Raw genomic sequence first — 18,267 nt, forward strand, 5'->3', positions numbered from 1 at the left:
TTTGTGACTGGCAGTTATGGTTTAGGGTTCAATTCCCGCAACTGCCGACAATCCGTACTTAAAACAAATTCAAAACGAATGTGCAATATTGTAAAACTCTTTGGAATAAAAAGCCCTCCACCGAATGTCCCATCAATCAATAAATCATACACGACTTGAAATAGTTTTCAACCAAACTGTCCTCATCTTTTTCCAACTCCCATCTCCCTCCAACCCCCCACACAGTCTATCCTCCTCTCCTCCTCTCCTTTCCTTTTCCTTATCTCTCTCTTCTCTCTCTCTCCCCTCCACTCTCTCTCTCTCTATACTCCCCTTTGCTTCCTCTCCCCTCTCCCCTCTGCTCTCTCTCTCTCTCTCTCCCCTCTCCTCTCTCTCCCCTCTCTCTCTCTCTGTCTCTGTCTCTCTCCCCTCTGCTCGCTCTCTCTCTCTCTCTCTCTCTCTCTCTCTCTCTCTTTCTCTTTCTCTTTCTCTCTCTCTCTCTCTCTCTCTCTCTCTCTCTCTCTCTCTCTCTCTCTCTCTCTCTCTCTCCCCCCGCCCTCTCCTCTCTCTCTCCCCTCTGCTCCCTCTCTCTCTCTCCGCTCTGTGCTCAGCGACCTGCTCGGTCTCCTCTTACTCCTGCCCCCTGCTCCGGCCCCCTGTCGAATTACGCCCTGCCACAGACGGCCGTAATAAAGTACGTCTATTTTAGCGGACGGCGTGGGGAGAGCTGAACGCCACCTCCGCCCCGCGACACGCCGTCCATCCTCATTACCACCCGCCGCTTGGCTCCTCTCGCCGCCTGACGGGCTCGGCTGACACACACGCACGCATGCAAGCGCTCACACACACATGTACCCCCGCCCTTGCACGCACACATGACGACTCTCTGACGGTATCTTGCTCGCTCTCTATGTCTCTCTCTCGTTTTCCCTCACGCTCATGCTCTCATATTTCTCTCTCTCCGTCTTGCTATGTCTGTCTTTATATATTCCTCTGTCTTTCTGTCTCTCGCTATTTCCGTCTTTCTCTTTCTCTCTCTCTCTTTCACTCATTGTCTTGCTCGCCCTTTTGTTTTCACTCTGTCTGTCCTATTCTTTCTCTCTCTCTTTCTCGCTATATCTTTCTGTCTTTCTTTCTGCGCCTTTCTATCTGTCATCTTTATGTCCCTCTCTTTTACCTTCTATTTCTCCATCCTACTTTTTCCATCCTTCTCTTGCTCTTTCCCTTTCCCTCAACTTACAGTATGTCTCTTTCTCTATGTTTCTCGTTGTCTGTCTTCCTTTCTTCCCTTCTCTGGCTCTTTAAGCTTCTCTCCCATTAGGGAGTCAAGAGCCCCCTGCTCTCCAAGGCCCTCTGGCGACCAGGTCTTCTACGATATCTTTCAACACAATTAAAGATATCCGACATTTTTCCGTTATGCCGACGGCTCCGTGCGATAGCAGGGCACACGCTCTGCTGAACGTTTAGTGCAGTCATACTCAAGTAGCGGCCCGCGGGCCTTTTGTGGCCCGCGGGGTGTCTATTAATGGCCCTCGAGCTGTTTTGAAAAGTTTTTTTAATTATAAAAAAAATCGTGCTGGGCGCTCTTATTTTGAAACCGCGCGCTGCGATCTCAATACGAGGCTGGGGGTTGCAACGACAAACAGATAGCACTCCAGCCCACAGACCGCTACAGCCCTCCCAAACTCGAGGCAGACAGTCCACCTCAGCAGCAGTCAAGGCCGATTTAGGGTCGTTTTAGACGCAGAGACGTAAGCACGTAATTTACACAAGGGACTTGTTTTAGACAAGTTTTGATTTACGGTTCCTTTAAGGTTCCTTAAGGATTGCGCGTGTTGCAAGGGGATTCTCCGCCAGAACAGTAGGGGGAGCAACGAACAAATCTGTGGGCGTGGAAGTGGAAATCGCTGGCTTGTTTATATTTATAATTATCTTAATTCGTTCTTGTGTTTTCTTCTTCTCCTTCTTCAAAATTCTTCATTCGCTTCTGTCACGGCCTTTTAAAAATGGCGCTATTATGCTGTAAAACCGGAAATGTGAGACTCCTGAAAGGATGTGGTTAGCTGGCCAATCCCAGTCTTTGCGAGCTGCGTAGGGCCGTAGTGTTTTAGTCACATAGTCAGGAAATTTGGCCGACGCACTTAAGCACGTAAGGGGGATATTTTACCGCGCAAGGGGGGGTTATGTATCTTACGTGCTTACGCGTTACGTCTAAAACAGAGCATATATCTGCCTCAGTCACACGTATACCGACCGGCCCCTTGAGTCAGTTCTACTTGAGTACCCCTGGTGTAGTGTGTTGGTTTGTCAGTTGGACACCTCAAGGGGTTACACCACGCTGATTGTTTGCCAACGGATCCTTTTTATCAGGTCGGATATGACACACAGACAAGGCGTCTCTGCCTTGTCTGTCAACTTATCACTTATTGTGATAAGTAGCATAGTTTATCGCTGTGACCTTTTTTTTTTCCCTGGTGAGCCTTCATGTCTTCAAACGGCTTAATTCATTTTGTTACCATACTGTGTGTGTGTGTGTGTGTGTGTGTGTGTGTGTGTGTGTGTGGTCTTTGAGAGTATTTCCCAGGCACTGCGTGAAAATGTTCATCTGCGGCGGTTCTGGTTTTGCGAGCCTCATTTCCGTTCCTTCATTGGGTCAGTGTGTAAGACATCCTGACTTGTTCACTTGTCGCCCTATATCGCCCCTGTTGCGGTCTGCTATCTGGTCGCCGCATCAGCAGCTTCTAATGAGGCCCTCGTAGGAGGTGCTGTCACGCGCACATCTCCTGTTCCCTCCCGTGTGTGTTGTGTTGTGTGTGTGTGTGTGTGTGTGTGTGTGTGTGTGTGTGTGTGTGTGTTGTGTGTGTGTGTGTGTGTGTGTGTGTGAGATGTGCATCCATGCATGTACCAGTCCCGTTCGGTGTGTTAATGTGAGTGCTGGTGTGTCGGCTGTAGTGGGGTCAGGCTGTCACTGGGTTTAAGTCATTAGGATCCCATGGCCCTAGTAGCTGGAGATGAGCTGCTTTGGGTGTCTTGACTTTTCCTCAGTCTGCCTTTTCCCTCTCGTCCGCGCTCCGTCTCATGCGAAACATCTGTACTCCACCCTATCGCTGTCTGTCCACCGATGGCTATAATTGATACGTTAAATATCATATTAACTGTTTTTTTACTAGCACAGTACACAAGGTGATGCATTGTTAGCAAATGGGACCCAATGGAAGCATACACACATGCAGAGATTTGGAATACATTAAAGCCTCTTACAAAACTAACATCTTACTAACTAACATTAAAGGTGTTTAAAGTTCTTGAAAAGACCGGGCCTGTGTACCCAGATACATATGCATGGGTGGCCTTATATTTTATTTTCCGGATGATTACATTTCATTTTCTTCTTGCAGCAGATTACGAGTAAAGATGAAAGTCTGGTAATTTTCTCGGCAAGGGAGTGTGTATATGAAACGTATGACAAGAGGAACCTCATTTCATCAGCTTGGGTGCTGTCGTTCACACCAAAGACAGGATATCATTATCTTCACACAACCACATGTCGGGTCCATCTCATTCATGTCTTCTTCGAGATTCTGAGGAGATACTTTTACTTGGAAAGCCAATCCCATCAATACAGACGATCTTCTCGAGCCTTCTGCTGTCTTTTCAGGGAAGCCATGTGGTTTTATACACATTAACCTCCATGTTTGCATTCACCTTTCAGTCCACACAGAATCGTGACCCTCCTGTGCGACACACAAACAACGCAGCAAACGATCAAAGCTGACAATCAAAATTGAAGCGACTACAAAAAGAAATCGACTTTGAGTCCAATCGTTGTTTTGTCGTTTATTCTCCTCTGAGACTCACCTTGCTGTCCCTGTTCTCTGTCCTGTCCATAAAAAACATCCATAAAAACTGCTGCTGTGAGAACAAGCATCTAAAAACAACAACAACAAGACCAGTGGGCTATAGGCGTGCTTTATGGATGAACCCGGGTTCGTGGTGCTTTATAAATACACTCGACCTGCCCCCGCATTCCCCCTCTCCCCGTCCATTGTACCCTTCCTGTTACAAGACGTCTGACCCGCCCGCCAAATAGATTGTGACACAACCGACCCGGGACAGTCAAGGGCAGCACTCTGGCCCCTATGCATGGGGCCACCGCGCTCCCAGTGTGGTTCCATCTATACTAGGCTATAAAATATCCATAGCGGGCTGCCGGCGGGGGGGTAACACACCTGTCCGCCTCCGCTACGTGTTGGTGCTACACCATGGGGGAGGGGATGGGTCCTTTGTTGAACCGGCCTTCTGTGCTCCTTCTGCTTGGTATCTCCTTGACTGTCAAAGTTATTATTGATAATTTGCCTTTGTCTTGCGTCTACTAACTTGTATGTATGTATATATTTATAGTGGATGTAATATACTTTCTACATTTATTAATATTGAAATATAAATGTTTTGATGTATTGATATTTTTTCAAACATATATATTATTACTATTATTATTATCATTATTATTAATATTATATATTGTAATTTCCCATGTTAAAGAGGTTTATTGCGTAGTTTTCTGTTTTGTTCTCTTTGGCGACCCTATGGTGATAGGAGGTAGACACCACCAGCGTTGCCCAGGTAGTGAGGCATTCTCCATCCCCCAGCCGGGGTAGTCCCACCGGCGGGAGCTACTGGGTGTGCGGCAGCGTACTGTTTTTTTCCCAGTCTCTGCTAGCATTTCGAGTAAACAGTCACTTTCTATGACCGAACAAAGAAAATATAGATGACCTCAGTAGATACAAGGGAAGTGGGGCTCAATCCCCGTTGTGTTCCCTCATTTGCCGATAGTGACTTAACCGAAACTTATTAGCATTCAAATGTTTGCGATTACGACTTTAAAGCGGTAAACTCAAAGATTTTCATTGTGTCCTCTTTGGGGACACCTACGAGCCGTAGCCATTGCATTATATCATCCGGCGACAAACGGTGACCAAAGAGACATTTATCCACATTTAAGCACTTTAAAATACAATTGTGTTTTTGCACGAAAAACGCTCTGTCAATAATGTTTTATTTTATCAACGGACGGACGGACGGACGGACGGATGGATGGATGGATGGATGGATGGATTGACGGACAGATGGATGATGACAGCTTCTCTATCTGTCCCCAGGCGCAGGACCTGAGCGTGATCGAGGAGGTGATTCGCATGATGCTGGAGATCATCAACTCGTGCCTGGCCAACTCTCTGCACCTCAACCCCAACCTGGTGTACGCCCTGCTCTACAAGAGGGAGCTCTTCGAGCAGTTCCGCATGCACCCCTCCTTCCAGGACATCATGCAGAACCTGGACACGGTACGCATGGACACACACGCACACGCACGTGCACATACATACACATACACACACACATCAGCATATTGTGCATACACAAATGCACATACATAAACACACACGCACACACATGCACACACGTACGCACACACACACATGCACATACCTACGCACGCACACGCGCACTCACACATGCATATTCATACACATATATACATAAGCATACTTTGTTTGCATACACAAACGCACATACACACGCATGCACGCACGCACGCACGCACACATGCGTAGAATCACATGCACGCACAGATGTAGCACACGCACACACACACACGTACACGGGCACAACGCTCGCGCACAAGAACTGATTCACACACTCACGCACGGGTGAATTATTGCGAGGCACACAACAGAACAGATGGCACAATTGCTAGAGTAGATTTAGTTAACATAAAATCAACATCAAATCGGAGTGAGAAATCGATGCGTAATCCGTGTTTTCAATGCACACTCCACCCACTACTCTGAACACTCCCAGTACTACCGCTGGCTGTAATTGCCTTATCTGAGGGCAATGTCCAGATGATATCTCAGTAGGACGCATCCAGAAGGAAATGTGTCCCGGCGCCATTAGCACTCCTAAACACATAAACCCCGTCTCTTGGTCTGAGATTGCCTGCCAACGGTTGCCGAGGGAAACCCAGGTCACGCTGTTACCCGGTTCACAAACCCGACCACGCCCTACGACTTTTAACGATACCCCACAGAGCAGACGCCGGACGCGATAACAACTGAGAATCATGATGATGATGATGATGATGATAATGATGATGATGATGATTATATTCCGATTATTTCTGTTGCCATCGTCGTTGTTGTTGTTCAAACCACCCAGCTGCTTACCATCTCCGACGGCAGTGTGGTGATCCAAGATCAGGTGTGTGCGATGCCCTGAGGACGCTCTGTGATTGCACTAGGCGGTGGCGGTGCAAGGCTCTATTGATTGGAGTAAGGGGGCCGGTCTCCGAGAGGACCCCCGGGTGCGGTGAGAGCTGCCTGTCAATCATAGCTGGATATAGTTTTCTAGAGTGCCTTAGAGACGGGGGGGGGGGGGGGGGGCACTTGGAGGGCGCACTTGGAGGGGCCAGTAGGGAGTATTGCAGTGTCTGTATGTGTTTGGTCGGTGCACTTGTGTGAGCATATATGTTCATTAAAACATGCATCAGCATCTGTGACTCTGAGGTTATAATAACTGTATGCGTGCGTGCTAGCCCTTAGGAAATCTATAGGTCTCTCTGTGTGTTAGTGTGTGTATGTGTGTGCCCGCATATGTGTGTGTCCTTAAAAATCATGCCTTGCCTGTTGCGAGTCTGCAGGGTGTGTGTGTGTGTGTGTGTGTGTGTGTGTTTTGTGTGTGGTGTGTGTGGTAAGTGCGCGTTCTCACGCACAGGGAAATGTTCTCTCATGCACACACGTGCACACAAATGTTCTCACCGACACACGGAGACACACAGACAGAGAAACAAAAATCCCTGCGTGTGTGTGTGTGTGCGCGCGTGTCTTTTGTACTCCGACGCAACACAAGGCGGTGTGCCCGCGCCTCCACCACCACGCACACACGGCCATCGTCGTCATCTTTATTCATGAAAAAAAAACACAAGCCCATAGAAGAAGACGAAGAAGAAGAAGGAGAATACTATGATGCCACGCTCGGTTATATGAAGCCTCACCTGCCCCCCCCCCCCCCCCTAGAGACCGGGCAACACAGGGGCTTTGCTACCCCCCCCCCCCCCCTTAAGAGGAGCTGTCGGAGGGTGTGAAGAGCCCTGCGGGGAGGGGATACATCACAGGACCGGAGACGCGCGCGCAGAGAGAGACGGACGGGGCGCATGGATCCATGTATTGTTTTTGATCGCTTTTTCTTTTTCTGTGTGAAGATCTTGAAGCGGATGTTGTCGGTGTGCCGTGGGTTCATCTCCAGGCCACTCGGCCGAGGCGTCCTGAGATACAAAACGCGTACAAAACAAGAAGCACTCCACACGCGCGTATACGGGACTCACACAATGGGCCCTGTGAATGCATTTTCCCTTTCATCTGGCAGGTATATATATGTACCTTTTTCTTTCTGCTCCAAAGACCTGTTCCCACCGAGCGCGTGCAGAGCCATTGCCCGAGTGGACGCTACCATCCGTCCGTCCGCCCCCCCCCCCCCTCCCCCCCCCCCCGCGGAGCCACAGTCGACCACCACAATAGAGCCCTGCGTCCTCGCATGCACACCGCACGTCACCCAACGCACACCACGTAACACACACCACACAACGCACACCGTACAACGCAGAGCACACACCACACTACAGACGACACACAACACACGACACACTCCGCACTACAAACACCGCACAACACACCCCGCAAAACACACACTGCACAACAGACACCGCAAAACGCACAGCACACAACCCACAACACACACCTCAGACCTCACGCAGCCCGAGTACTGGACCACGGGGCCGTATGAAGTGTGTTCCCCCCTCGTCCTCGTTGTCCCTCCGTTGCACGGAGTGTCGTCATGTATGTGTGTGTGTGTGTGTGTGTGTGTGTGTGTCCTGTTTCCTCGGGTTGAAGGCAGCTTCAATCAGCGGGAGGACTCGCTGATCAATTTGATAGGACCAGGGATTGGAAGTGCTCAGCTTCAGAGAGATTAGCAGCAGCATAAAGACGATACGGGGAAATGAAATCCCTTCGCTGCCGTGGGCGGCGGGCAAAGGGAAGGAGCGACAAACGGAACGTAGGAAGAGCAGAGGTCTCAGAACTACGGTTACAAGGAGTTGTGTGAGGAGTTTCTAAAGTGGCATGTCTCAAACTGTTCAGCTTGCGGCCGCTGTATTGAGACCCCATTGTCCCCATGGAACCGCTTGGCAGCAGAACACACACACACACACACACACACACACACACACACACACACACACACACACACCTACCTGTAGTGTTTTATTCTCCAATGGCTCATTCTCCACCACCACACGCCAGCCAGCGGTCAATGTAAGCCAAGTGATCCATGTGTAGCACTAGTGAGTTTGCAGTACCAAAAGCACACATTGGGGCTGATCAGGTGTGCGTTACCACGGTAACGCATTTCAAATGTGTACACTGCTTTTTTTTTTAAAGCTTTCAAAGAAAGTATTTAATACGTGACCCTAGAACCCGCAGAAACCATTGGCTGGTTAAAACCCGGTGGTTTTAAATGGATGAAAAAGAAAAAAAATAATATACTTTTTTGAAATCATGTCATTGTTGTTGTTCTTCTGGCAGGTGATTGGCTTCTTCAGCACGCGTCTGGAGCAGGCAGGAAGTGACCTGTCGGTGGAAAGAGTCCAGGAAGTCATCATGAAAGGAGCCCAGGCGCTGCCCAAAGACCGCCTCAAGGTACCCAACCGTACACACGGGGATCCGCCTGCACTCACTTCAACACACACAGGTTCACGTGCACACACCTACCGGGACATGTTCACTCTAATGCACCCACGTGCACATCAATGTGCTCCCACACACACACACGGAGGAGACCCACAGAGACGGAGACGCGCACACACGTGCGGCTCTCATGATGGAGGGTGTGGCAGGCGGGTTGACGTCGAGGGGGTTGAAGGAGAGGTGAGGCTGACGGGGAGGAGATGAAGAGGGCACGTTAGCCCTCGTCTTCATACATGAGAACGGTGGTTATTAGCCCCCCCTCTCCTCTCCTCTCCCCCTCTGCACTCCTAATGGATCTGGGAGTAGGAGATGGGAAGGAGGATGAAGAGGAGGAGGAGGAAGAGGAGAGACATTAAGGAGGAGGAGGAAACGGTTAGGAGGAAGAGGATGAGGCGACTGTGAGGAGGAAGAGGAGGAAGAGACGGTGAGGAGGAAGAGGAGGAGACTGTTGAGGAAGACACTGTGAGGAGGCAGAGGAGGAGATGACAGAAGACGTGAGGAGGAGGATGATGTGGAGGAGATGGTGAGGAAGAAGAGGAGGAAGAGATGGTGTGGAGGAAGAGGAGGAGGAGACAGAGAAGACGAGGAGGAGGAAGAAGAGGAGGAGGAAGAGTAGGAGGAGGAGACAGTGAGGAGGAGGAGGTGACGCTTAGGAGGAAGAGGAGGAGGAGGAGAAGACAATGAAGAGGAAGAGGAGGAGGAGGAGACTGTGAAGATGAGGAGCCCAGGGAGGAGGAAGAGGATGAGGAGGAGACTGTGAGGAAGAGGAGGAAGTGGAGAAGAAGATGAGGAAGAGGAGGAGGACCCGGTGAGGAGGAAGAGCCAGAAGGCGCGCCAGGGGAGAACGACGGAGGAATAATTGGCAGGAGTGGCGTCAAGACACGGCGACAGATGGAGTACGAGGATGAGGAGTGAGAGCTCCTGTTGGAGACGCGAGACAAGAGCCACGACCCCCATCCCCCCCCCCCCTACCCCTCTCCTCTACCCCCTCATTAGCATTAATGCTCATCCTCCAGGTCACGTTGCGTGTCGCCGCGGTAATGGCGTTTCAAGGAGACGAGTCGGCGGGGACAGACGTCTGTCAGACGGGACGGAATGAATAAATCTGCCAGCGCACCTCGTGACCACCCATCCCCTCCCCCCCCCTCCCCCCCTATCCCGGCTCCGCTGCCATTAATCAATCAGGGGGGGGAGAGAGATATGCATCTGCTGATCTCTCTCTCTCTCTCTCCCCCCTCCTCCTCCCCCACCAGCTCACGAGCGTTTTTTTAATTGCGCGTTTCATCATGTGTTCGCTCGGCGTTCGAGACGGGCGTCGCGCCCAAGAGACATTTGTCTTGGTGGGACCGACGCGCTGCGGCGAGGGGGGGGGGGGGGGGGGGGGGGGGGGAGGAAAGGAGGGAGGGATGGGGTGTGCAAGGCCAATAGCCCCTCGGTCTACGTCTCTCGCTCACTCTCTTTGGCTCTCTGTCTCAGGCAATGTCTCTCTCTCTCTCTCTCTCTCTCTCTCTCTCTTTATATTTTCATTTTCGGTCACATTCATATGTGGTCCTTAATCAGAGAGGATGCATAGCAAGTGTTCAAGTGAGTGTGTGCTCCGGGTAACAAATTGGACGCGTGTTTTGAAGAGACACTTGCCAAAAGATCCCACATTTGTAGGATTCGACCATGACACAATAGAAAGACAGCCAAATGGCGTTGAACTGGCCATATATCACGCCAACACTTTATGCAATATTCTTCGCATGCTTCTTCTTCTGGATTTGAATGGCGTTTGCAAAATAAGGTTGTGGTTCACCACGTACTGGCATGGAGTCAGGATAGGGAAAGAGATATGATGGCTTACTACAGTATAAATTCATAAAGAAGCGTTTGGAACTTGGAAACATTCTGTATGGAATAAAGCTAAAATACAGCTAACGCTGCCCGTTAAGCCTTTCAACTGAATCGGTTTCAATTTAATCACTGACCTGTGCATATTTTTCCATCTCTTGTCATTTAGTTCAAGTAAAAGTCCCGCTGCCTTTTTCTCCGGGCGAATTTCGGTCCTAGCAAGGGGTCCTGCCTATCATCAATTGTTATTCATTCATTAGTTATTTCGTTTTTTTTTTATCAATGAACTCCCTCAACCCCCCTCGGTGACTCCATCAGCCCGTCTACTGTAGAGGGTAATGGGGGTCGAGTGGGGTGTCTTTCGACACAATTACTGCCTCTAATACCGGCCCCCCGGGGGGCGACGGGAGTGAGTCGAGAGAGCAGATGATCAGACTCCTTCTGATTAATGTTGAATTTGTAGTTGTGCCGATGCGGCGACTACAAAGTGGGCGGGCCCTGCATGACCATGGCGTTTAAAGCCATGAGGTGTTTTCGCTGCGGCGTTGGTTGGAAGGCACACGTCTACGCACCCTGCTGGCAGAGCTGTTTAAGTTGCAGAATCACGGGACCAGTAGTGATATGATTGTTTCGAGGCGAGTTGTTGAGAATTCAAGCCCAGAGGGCCGGTGGCAGACGTTTCCTTCTCTTTGGGGACTCCTTTGGCGTTAAACTGTAATTTCTTGGGGATATAAGATGTCCACAATGACACCCAGATTGTAGCATTTCGTTATTTCATTGGGCGATAGAAAGTGACCTAAATTATATTTATTTACAGGAAAATATTTGATATTTGACTCAACTTTACTATGAATAAAAGTGCATGTACATAGAGTACCCTATGATACAACTACTGGGGGGGGGGGGGGGGGGTGGGGTGTGATGTGTGTGTGTGTGTGTGTGTGTTTATGTGGAGTCAACAGCAGCAGCAGTACATTTCACACCTTTCATAGTGCCGTGTTTGTTTAGAGATAGCATGTTTCACCGTCCTAGGACAAACACATGCCTCTGTGTGTGTCTGCAAACAGCGGTACCCCCCCGTCCGAGGGAGGTCTCGGGGCCGGCTGGACACACTCAATCCACTTTACACCTCCACACACACACGTGGGCTGCCCCAGTTCAGTACAATGACGGGAAAACATCTTCCCTCTCAGGGACCAGGTTGTCAGTTGCTGGTCCTGTATGATCTGCACATCGTCTTACCTCCTTTTGTCCCTCACTTATTCAAGTTCAAACAGGTAGGATTGAGGCCATTTATAAAGAGAGAGAGTGATAGAAATAGACCCTAGACTCTGTGTTGGATCCAGATGCTGGTCCACTTGTATGGATTTTAGATACGGTGCATTGCGGATTACGGGTCACTCCTGAAGTCAAACACCGGCCTCTTCATGTGTCTCAAGTGTTTGTGACTTGAGTTTGATTTTTGCTTCCCCACTCAGTATTCAGGGAGCTGTGCACATCTCATCCACGATGTTCCTGTGGTACCTAGTGGCGATGAACAGCACTTGCAGTTAGCAGTTGAACTTGTTCTCCATTGGTCCCTATACTATACCCCCCTGTACTATGATATACTATACTACCCTGTACTGAGATATAAGATAACATAATAAAAACAACTCCAAATGATTCGTGACTCCACACTGATCAATCTTACCACAGATTCACAAGTGTGCTCTTTGGAGAGAAAGAAAATAAACATCACTCCAGATTCACACGGCAACGCCATTCAATTGACTCATGAAATGCGAACCATTCACTATTATTTTATTTAAAAAAGTGAACCCAGGCACGAGCGATCAAAAGAGCACGTCAAGGCTCTCCCTCGCCCCTGCTGTTCACACCCTCCTCTCCCGACCCGCGTCGTCTGAACTCCATCCAGCTCGCCGTCGCCACCCGCCGCGCCGCTGAATGTAATTGCCTGAAAAACGGAGCAGTTTGAATCCGCCGGGGTGACGGCACCATCTCCCTCCGGGCCAAGAACATATATCAAGTGGCGAGTGTAAGTCCAGACGACCGCGCCACACTCTTGAGCACATAAACACAGAGAGGGGAAGGGCCGGGAGGGAGGGTCGGTCGACACGCTCTGTCCTTTTCCCAACGGACGCCAGGGGGAGCCTGACTTGGCGAAGAAGAGCGCCGCGGCTCGAGCTCCAGAGGTCATAGTCAGGGATGTTTTCCTGTGTTGGTGTGTGTGTGGTGTGTGTGTGTGTGTGTGTGTGTGTGTGTGTGTGGTGGCATTGGCGGTGTCTCGTCCTAATCAGTGTTGTGGTGGATCTGTTGGTGCAGGGGGCTGTGTGCAGGGCCGGGCGGCCTGAGAAGGAGCCGCTGGGGGAGAACACACTTGTTTGTTTGCGGTGTGTGTTGATATCAGGGTCCTCTCTAGGCGTCACTGCTGGTGCTGATAGGGAGACGCACGGGCGGGTTATGATATCAAAGGAATGTACTAATTGTTATGAGGGTGTGTGTGTGTGTGTGTGTGTGTGTGTGTGTGTGTGTGTGTGTGTGTGTGTGTGTGTGTGTGTGTGTGTGTGTGTGTGTGTGTGTGTGTGTGTGTGTGTGTGTGTGTCTGTATGCGTGTGTTTGTCTGTGTATTTGTGTGCATGCATGTGTGTGTGTGTGTGTGTGTGTGTGTGTGTGTGCATGCATGCGTGTGTTTGCGTGTATTCATGCATGCGCCTGTCTGTCTGTGTATGCACGAGTGTGTGTGTGTGTGTGTGTGTGTGTGTGTGTGTTGGTGCACGACGTGTGTGTGTGTGTGTTGGTGCACGTGTGGTGTTGTCTACATGCATACTGCGCGTCCATGCATGTGTACACGCCTATGAAGACAATACAAAAAAAAGGGGGGCTTGTGAATTGATGTTGTACACTTGTTGTTGTACCAAAAAGGGTGTGTATGTGTTTCTAATTTTTTGTGTTTGCACCCGACCCACATATTTGCCTGGCCTGTCGTGCCTTGGCCCAGACCGTGCGGTCCAGAGCTCCGAGGAGGAGAACACAGAGTACTGAGCCTTGATAGGAGCTGCAGACACCCAGACGGTCTGCAGGGGTGGGGGCCCGGTCCAGCCAGCCAGCAACCATAAATTAACTGATATGCACTATGCAAGGAAGGCTGGAGTACGTCTGCCAAACAACCGAAAAGAGATGGGGGCGGTGGGAGGAGGAGGAAACAGAGAGAGAGAAGGAGACGGGGAGAGAGAGGATAAGAGATTGTGTATGTCTGTAATTTTTGGCGGAATTTTTGGAATTGTGATCTTGGAATTGTGTGTGTATGTGTGTATGTAGGGGGGGGGGGGGGGGTGACGGAAAGGGTGGCAATACCTTTGTGGAGCCAGTGTGTTCCGATTATCCAAGGAAGTACTGTGCTTGACCTGGGGTAGCAAGCCAGGCAGAACATATCTTGTAGCGGTCTGATACTCAGTCGTGTGAGAGGAGACTTCTATAGCTCCGTCTGACTTTTGTATTTCTCCGTCTGAAGGAGATTCGATTTGGATGTGTCCAGATTACAAATTACTATTATTATTTTTCCATGGCGGTGTATTATTCAGTTGCCGTGGTTACTTGCTGTGTAGAGAACCCATACGCTATGTGCAGGAAAATACTTTAAAGTGATTTATTACTTCAGGCTCAGCCAATTGCTGCCACTCTGAATATTCTTTGGGGGGAAAAGAATTCTGAAATAATTCTCTCTCTTGCCTCTCTGTCTCTCTCTCTCTTGTCTCTCAGTCTCTCACTCTCTTCTCTCTCTACACAGTGTGAAAGATTTCTGTGGTACTGTCCAATTTAGTCTGTTAAATTGTACGGCAATGGCTGCAATTTGCAGGAAAGGGAGCTTGAATGGAAATTAGAATCAGCTGTAAATTTGAATCGAAAGTTATTGAGCTTCAATAACTGTCTGACTCATCGACTGAATCATCATTTAATGTTGTGCCCTTTTAAAAGTCTAGCAAAGCCTCCAAATTGAAGGCAGCCAGCCAGGGAACGAGAGTCCATGCTCCATTATTAACATGATAAGGTAGAGCTTTTCCATAAAGGGGCAGTCAATACAAATGTCATACGAACATCATAAGGCTTTGTGCCGCTCACATGCTGGACTTTGTCAGCGGAATAAACCACACACACACACACACACACACACACACACACACACACACACACACACACACACACACACACACACACACACACACACACACACACACACACACACACACACACACACACACACACAGAGAGAGAGAGAACACACAGAGAATACAAACACACACACACAATGGCGACATAATGTGACTCATTCATTGTGTCTCGCCCCCGGCCACACAATGGCGGTTATGTGTGTGTGGTCTTGCCTCAGCGGCGTGGCATATGGCCTATGACCCCCGTGGCCCCTGTGTGTCTGCGAGCGATGTGATACCGATAGCACAGGGGCCCGGCCACGGGCTGAATAGGAGCCAGCCGTGGCTCAATGGAGCCGAGTGTGACCGCTACATAAAGGGCCCGGGCCGCCGGGGCCGGGGAGGAAGAATGGGACGGGGGTGCGGGCGGCGCTGGATGACGGGATAGGGGTGGTGGGGGGGGGGGGGGGGGGGATTCGTCACAGCTCTCCCTCTCTCTGTAGTCTGTCTTTCAGTGCGTCGCTATTAGCGTGGCACGCGCGTGTACATAATGGCCGGGCCGCATAATGAGACAGTGTTCTATTATTGATGGCCATATTTCGCCTTCCACCTGCTGGTGTCCGCATGGATGGGCGGGGGGGCGGGGGGGGGGGGGGGGGGGGGGGGGAGGGGGGGGGGCAGGGTGTAGGGGGGCGGGGGGGGGGGGGGGCTGGTGTTGTGGACGAGGCGATGAGTTTGGAGGGGCTTGCTTGAACTTGGTGATGGGTGGGGGGGGGGGTTGAAGCAGGGGTCCCAGGACGCCTGCTCATGGAGGAAGAGAAAACAGAAGCCTTAGGAGATGAGTGACATTTTCACAAGACACCTGCAACTCTCCAACAGCTTGCCCGCCCGGTCTTCATATGCCCGGGGGTACCTCGTCGTGAGGTGATCGTCTTCCATGGAGGTCTCCTGTTGTCTATGCTTGTGTGTGTTTTAAGGTTTTGTTATATGTTTGACAGAAGATGTAATAAAAAGTGGTGATTGAGTATACAGTATATAGGGGGCTTTAGGTAATGCAGCGTGGGGATTTTTGTTTGGAGTTTCGTTATTTGACCTCTCTGTATGGGTTTTATAGGTTCCATGTTGGGACTCCTTACCCCATGTATGCAGACGGCAACGTGTACTAATAGAATCTATCAGCAATTTGCTGAAAGATCAATTTGCTTTTGGAAGGATAATTGGTGCAATACATCTTTGATACAATGATTTTATTACAAATATTTGGATTGAAGATGTAGAAACATTATGACCTACTTTAAGTAAACAGTCAGAAAAACCTTACTATACTTGTCTTTATCCTATGCTTTAATAGACATCCCTGTTTCTCCTGTGTGTGTGTGTGTGTGTGTGTGTGTGTGTGTGTGTGTGTGTGTGTGTGTGTGTGTGTGTGTGTGTGTGTGTGTGTGTGTGTGTGTGTGTGGTGTGTGTGTGTGTGTGTGTGCGCGCGCGCGCACACGCGTCTGCAGAAGTTCCCAGAGCTAAAGTTCAAGTACGTGGAGGAGGACCAGCCCGAGGACTTCTTCATCCCCTACGTGTGGTCGCTGGTCTTCAGCTCGGGGGTGGGGCTGTACTGGAGCCCTCAGGGGGTGGAGCTCTTCAGCATGGACTCTGGCTGAGGCCACACCCCTGGCTGAGGCCACACCCCCCCTCTGAAGTGGACTGACTGTGTGTAGCAGAGAATGGTTGATTTACTGTGTGTGTGTGTGTGTGTGGTGCGCGTGTGTGCGCACAGTACTCCTTATATGTGCACGCTGTTTAGTTATTTCGGGAGAAGTGCCTCAACCGTGTACAGAACGCTATTTTTGAGGGAATTCTGCACAGAACTTTACACCCCACCCACCCGCCTCTCTCCTCCTTGAATTAAACTTCAACATAGTCCTGTGCTTCTGCTCTTCCTTAGTCATGGCCCCCTTTTCTAATCACTCCCCCCCCCCCCCCTGGCTATACCTACGTCATATAAAGGAGTCCATTACTTGCATGTGCAGAAAATACATCAGAAACACCCTAGGTCCTTTAAAACACCTGCCCAGTTATGATATTTGCTCTTGTCTTTCTTTACTTCTTCATAGCGCAGGACACTGGAGGTCTATATATCTGACTAGGGAAAAGAGGTCAAGGATATGAACTGTTCCAAAGTGTTACTTTATTTTGTTTCCCTCTGGTGAAATTGTATTTACAACGGCACTGAAGATTTGTTTATACATTTCATAAAAATGAGAACGTTTGTTTTGCAATGCGGCCCTCAGTAATTTTTATGACGTGCGCGGTACATATAGATTATCATTGCATTTATTTTTCATTCCTATTTTTGTCAAAATAGACACAGACAGAGCCCCATTGAACTCCGACTATTCACAGTACAGGGTAAATAACTGACACAATAGCATCAATCAAACCATCCTAATTATCGGGGCCTCACAGAAAAAGGGGGTTGGGCCTGACATTTGATTGGATTCCTTGCATAATGTATATGTTATAAACAACATATACCTGTATCGATGTTTCAAAAGCTCACTGACTTCAGACTCCAAGCATTGTCTTCAGCCCATGAAGCTCACCTTGGCTCCCATTCGATCCGTCTCTTCGTGAACTCGCCCAGCCCCTGAGGGCATGTTTATCTCTCCTATCATCTCCATGTTTCACTGTCTTACTCAAGTGGGAGCAGTTCCACTGTCGGGGTTCACCCAGTCACCAACCCTGCGATCGAGACCGGTGATCACCCCCATCGCTTAATCTTGTGTTCAAAATAAGACTTTTTTTTAATATTATTTATTTTTTTCCTCTTTTTCCTTCTTTTTATGTTTTTTATTCTATGTCCCGGCCGCGGAGTGACTGGCCTGTTTGTTATTTTGAAAGGTGAGAGACGCTCACATGTCGTGGCATTCGGCTCTTTGATAAAAAGAGGTTCAAAATAAAGACATTCATTAAATTACCTCAAGTGTCGTGCATTTATTTACCTCTCTTCTCATTGAATGTATTAGGACCACGTAATTGAGGATTTAATGTTTTACGCCACATAAATTTAAGGATGCTATTAATATGCATGTGTTTTTTGAGACCTTTGCTTTTTATAATAATACCCAAATTTGTATCCCCTCGAGATTCAATTGATTAGTTGAATCCATCTCAGTGTCCATAAAGCCAAATGATTTCATATTCTCCCTTAGATAATAGCAGTGCACTAAAGACTCCATCCCTCCCACCCCTGCCAGTAACACAAGTCTGGACAGCTGGACTCTGCACCGTCTATCGCATTATACCTCCTGGATATTGTAACCTTTTCAGATATTGATTACTGCTTAATGTTTTTTTTCTCTGCTGGCAGGTTAGTGTCCATTATGGGACACAACTATCACTATAACTCCTCCAGCAATTTGATTCATGCAGTCCTTGCTTTGCTTCTATACAGCCAAACAACCCAAAAGACAATCACAGTGCATTATTAAAAAGCTGATTCAATCTCCCAC

General features: G+C 49.2%; 1 protein-coding gene across 1 annotated transcript in view; it reads left to right on the forward strand.

The window, feature by feature from the left end:
* The window catches only part of dym (dymeclin), a 48,294-nt gene extending 30,562 nt beyond the window's left edge, over positions 1-17,732 (forward strand). Inside the window, exons 15-17 of the mRNA XM_030342317.1 lie at positions 5,139-5,321; positions 8,616-8,729; positions 16,267-17,732. Of these exons, the coding sequence (XP_030198177.1) occupies positions 5,139-5,321; positions 8,616-8,729; positions 16,267-16,416 (447 nt within the window). The 3' untranslated portion in view covers positions 16,417-17,732. The remainder of the gene's footprint in view (positions 1-5,138; positions 5,322-8,615; positions 8,730-16,266) is intronic.
* The last annotated feature ends 535 nt before the right edge of the window (positions 17,733-18,267 follow it).

The sequence above is a fragment of the Gadus morhua genome, chromosome 19 (assembly GCF_902167405.1).
Source record: "Gadus morhua chromosome 19, gadMor3.0, whole genome shotgun sequence".
In the NCBI taxonomy this organism is placed as follows: Eukaryota; Metazoa; Chordata; class Actinopteri; order Gadiformes; family Gadidae; genus Gadus; species Gadus morhua.